Raw genomic sequence first — 4,870 nt, 5'->3', positions numbered from 1 at the left:
TGTCACCATACTTTATGTCATCATACTTTATGCCACCATACTTTGTCATCATACTTTATGTCATCATACTTTATGCCACCATACTTTGTCACCATACTTTATGCCACCATACTTTATGTCATCATACTTTTTGTCATCATACATTATGTCATCATAATTTGTGCCATCATACATTATACCACCATACTTTATGCCACCATGCCACCATACTTTATGTCATCATACTTTGTGTCATCATACTTTATGCCACCATACTTTGTCATCATACTTTATGTCATCATACTTTATGCCTCCATACTTTGTCATCATACTTTATGTCATCATACTTTGTGTCATCATACTTTATGCCACCATACTTTGTCATCATACTTTGTCATCATACTTTGTGTCATCATACTTTGTGTCATCATACTTTATGCCACCATACTTTATGCCACCATACTTTATTTCATCATACTTTGTGTCACCATACTTTATGCCACCATACTTTATGCCACCATACTTTATGCCACCATACTTTTTGTCATCATACTTTATGTCATCATACTTTATGCCTCCATACTTTGTCATCATACTTTATGTCATCATACTTTGTGTCATCATACTTTATGCCACCATACTTTGTCATCATACTTTGTCATCATACTTTGTGTCATCATACTTTGTGTCATCATACTTTATGCCACCATACTTTATGCCACCATACTTTATTTCATCATACTTTGTGTCACCATACTTTATGCCACCATACTTTATGCCACCATACTTTATGCCACCATACTTTTTGTCATCATACTTTATGTCATCATAATTTGTGTCATCATACTTTTGTCATCATACTTTTGTCATCATACTTTTGTCATCATACTTTTGTCATCATACTTTATGTCACCATAATTTGTGTCACCATACTTTATGTCACCATAATTTGTGTCACCATACTTTATGTCATCATACTTTATGTCACCATACTTTATGTCATCATACTTTATGTCACCATACTTTATGTCATCATACTTTATGTCATCATACTTTATGTCATCATACTTTATGCCACCATACTTTATGCCACCATACTTTATGTCATCATACTTTATGTCATCATACTTTATGCCACCATACTTTATGTCACCATACTTTATGTCACCATACTTTATGTCATCATACTTTATGTCATCATACTTTATGTCATCATACTTTATGCCACCATACTTTATGCCACCATACTTTATGTCACCATACTTTATGTCATCATACTTTATGTCATCATACTTTATGTCACCATACTTTATGTCACCATACTTTATGTCATCATACTTTATGCCACCATACTTTATGTCATCATACTTTATGTCATCATACTTTATGTCACCATACTTTATGTCATCATACTTTATGTCATCATACTTTATGTCATCATACTTTATGCCACCATACTTTATGTCACCATACTTTATGTCATCATACTTTATGTCATCATACTTTATGTCATCATACTTTATGTCATCATAATTTATGTCATCATACTTTATGTCATCATACTTTATGTCGCCATACTTTTTTCAGACATGGCTACAACTTTGTGGTGATGTTGCCTGTGGGAGCGTCCAACATCGACATCCGACAGCGTGGCTACAGGGCCTTGGTTAACGACGACAACTACCTAGCGGTGAAGAACCGACACGGCAAATACCTTCTGAACGGGAACTACGTGGTGTCAGCGGTGGAGCGGGACATCATTGTGAAGGGCAGCCTGCTGCGCTACAGCGGCACCACTAGTGCTGTGGAGATCCTCCAGGCCACCAGGCCTCTCCAGGAAGCCCTGACCGTGGAGGTCCTCTCGGTGGGGAAGATGACCCCGCCCCGGGTCCGATACTCCTTCTACCTGGCTCGGGAGCACCACAAGGAGGAGAAGATCTTGAAGAAAGTGGGGAGGAGCCACTCACAGAACAGCGTCCTGATGGACAGCAACAAGGTGGAGCTGAAGGGGCCGTCGCACAAGTCCATGCCCCCGAACATGTGGTCGACAGGGGCATGGGAAGAGTGCACCGTGACCTGTGGGAACGGGCTCCAGAGTAGACGGGTTCAGTGTACGGACCCAGAGGGTAAAACAGCCACGGACTGTGACAGCTTACAGAGGCCGGCTGCCACCAGGGTATGTGGGGACCCCTGTCCCATGTGGGACATAGGCCAGTGGTCGTCGTGCTCCAAGACATGCGGGAGGGGCTTCAAACGGCGGCCGCTGCGTTGCACCACTCAGACTGGCATGCACCTACCCAGAGAGCACTGCGCTGGTATGAAGAAGCCACAGGAACTAGATTTCTGCACAGTGCAGCCGTGTTAGAGAAGTTCTATGTCTGCTGACTCTTTGTGTTGTTCCAGTGATGCTCTTGAAAAGAAAACCCATTCGCTGTCCTATAAGGTTCTGACGGACTCCCATAGTGCATGGCATTGGTGTGGAGGACTGTGATGACAAAATTGTATTTGAAACAGCTAAGGGAAAGAAAGCGGTAGAGGTACAAACTGTGGGACCATTTCAGTTGAGTTGGAGTTACTGGCTGTGTCCAAATACTAGTACTTGTGTCCTAAGTAGTAGGGTTTTTGAGTATGCAAAAATATAACGTTTTATTGTATGTGAAATTTCAATTATTGAGTGTTTTTAATGCCAGGATGCCATACTTCTTTCGGCTTTTGATATAATATGAATTCACTGCACACTATTGAAGAAGATTCTCGTGTTTATTAGATCCATGTGAGTTTGACAACAGCTGATCATCAGAAAAGGGGAACGGCTGTACCAAAATAAACGAAAGGCGGGGGACAACCCAGCTATGCATTAAATGACACCCTCTTGGTATGGAGGAGCCTTGTATGTTGATATTTGTTCATTACTGCATACATTTTTACTAAACAGTATGTTCTAAATAGTATGCAGTACGGTTACTACATAGCTTATTATTTTAGTTGGCAGTAGGCAACAACCATTTTTGACACAGCCACAGCCAGTCTACCTCTAGTGAGACAAAGAGTAAAACACACATGCACACACAGTGCTGGTCTAGGTACAGTCCATATAGGTCTATAGACTATTTACTGTATATGACACGAGACTCAATCAACTTCAAATCAGTCACTGGATTATCATTGGAGCAGGATGTTTGTTATCTTGATTTACTGACATCTGAAGTTCACCATCCCCATTTTTCAGTAATAATCTTAATGAAATGTGAAGTGCAGTACTATATCTGCAAAATATAAGACCTGTTTCATCCATGCACTAGTTTCAAATTATATTTTGGTATTTACAATGGAATTGTATTATTAATATTGTTAATTGTTAATGTATTAGGTACATTGACATAAGTTCAATACAAAAAACAACAACATTTTTGTCAAAAATTACAATTGTAATCTAAAACAATTTGAAAAGGTCTTGTTAAAAACCCTACAATATACCTTTATCAGTTTCCATGGTTAAACAGTTAGTAATAGTAATATTTCTCATATGATGATAATGAAAACTTGTTAATGAAATATCCTATACACTTGAAAAGATTACCAGCAATAGGCAGTTATCAAACCAATTAGGAATCGATTTTAATCAATTCAGTGATAAAATAAAGCTTTAAATTTGGCCAAACAATTAAATATTTTGAGAGAAACAAACCATATATATAAACATTAAACGTACTGTATGTACTGTATAACTAATGATTTGTTTCAAGAAACAATGTACTTGTATTGTGCAATGCATCATTTTCCTCTTAATGTTGTGTCTGGAACAGTGCAAATTTCACAAAGCTCAGATTTTATTCATGTTTTCGCCAAAGAGATGAGGATACTGAATTAGAGGAAACCCTTAGTACTGCAAGAGACAAATCTCAGATTCACTACATGAACTTGACATAGCATTGCTTTCTTACCTCCAGCAGTAGAGTGGATACTGCTATTCTTCCTTGTCCCCTTTTGCATGGTCATTTGAGAATTTGAGTTTCCATTAAATACTATTAGTTACAGTGTGTTCAGTTCAGCTATTTCAATGCAATGCTGGTAAATTATAATAGGAACGCTGCAAGACCATGTCACATCATTAGTGATGCAATTTCTGATACTTTGTTCTCTCTACTGACTTTTCTAATAAAGCCTGTGTTATTGACATTATATGTAATAATAATTGTTTTATTGCAATGCATAGGAAAGTGACAAAAGGCATTTTGTTTTGCTCTACATTCCATTCAGACCCACTGTAAATAAGGGTACCTACCTAGCAGAGATAATCCACTCCCATGATACAATTCTGTTGTCTATTTTGACAGTCTTGGTTCAGTCTTGTCTCCATCTTTTAGATGGTTCCTGTATTCTTTGGAATTGTAGCTATTTCATTTTCTTTTGCATCATGTACAGCAAAATACTTGTTCTTTCGTCATCTGCATTTGTATACTATGTATACATTCATCTGTGCACAAATAAATAACACGTGAATATTGTGTTCTTTGTGTTTTGGTCACATGTGTTTAATGTCAATGATGTGGAGACCAGTAGTCAGATGATTCCCCCATACAAAAATTACTGAACTATCCCTTGACTTTTGAGTTGGTCATTGGTTGCTACTGCTCCCTTCTGGGGAGTTGTCCAATTTGGTCGTTATAAAGTAGTAATGGAATGTTGAGGCCCGCAACTTTGAATCAGCATTGAACAATGTTGTGTGGTAGTTGTGTGTTTGCTGGCTAGCTACTGTATGTAGGCCTGCAACCTATCTTAGATTTGCCAAAACGTTGACAGACGTGTGGAAGTCGTTGGCTAGGCTCTTTAACTGTAATAACACATACTCATAAGACCACAATCTGTAAGGGATAGTTCAGTAATTTTT

At 38.2% G+C, this 4,870-nt stretch overlaps 1 protein-coding gene across 1 annotated transcript in view; it reads left to right on the top strand.

Annotated features, from left to right (window-relative positions):
* Positions 1–4,489, top strand: part of LOC115163249 (A disintegrin and metalloproteinase with thrombospondin motifs 15) — a 26,139-nt gene extending 21,650 nt beyond the window's left edge. The window contains exon 8 of the mRNA XM_029714973.1: positions 1,567–4,489. Coding sequence (XP_029570833.1) covers positions 1,567–2,344 — 778 coding nt within the window. The 3' untranslated portion in view covers positions 2,345–4,489. The remainder of the gene's footprint in view (positions 1–1,566) is intronic.
* The last annotated feature ends 381 nt before the right edge of the window (positions 4,490–4,870 follow it).

The sequence above is a fragment of the Salmo trutta genome, chromosome 26 (genome assembly GCF_901001165.1).
Source record: "Salmo trutta chromosome 26, fSalTru1.1, whole genome shotgun sequence".
Classification (NCBI taxonomy): domain Eukaryota; kingdom Metazoa; phylum Chordata; class Actinopteri; order Salmoniformes; family Salmonidae; genus Salmo; species Salmo trutta.
The sequence above is the reverse complement of the archived record's forward strand: the minus strand, read 5'-3'. Positions and strand labels throughout refer to the sequence as shown.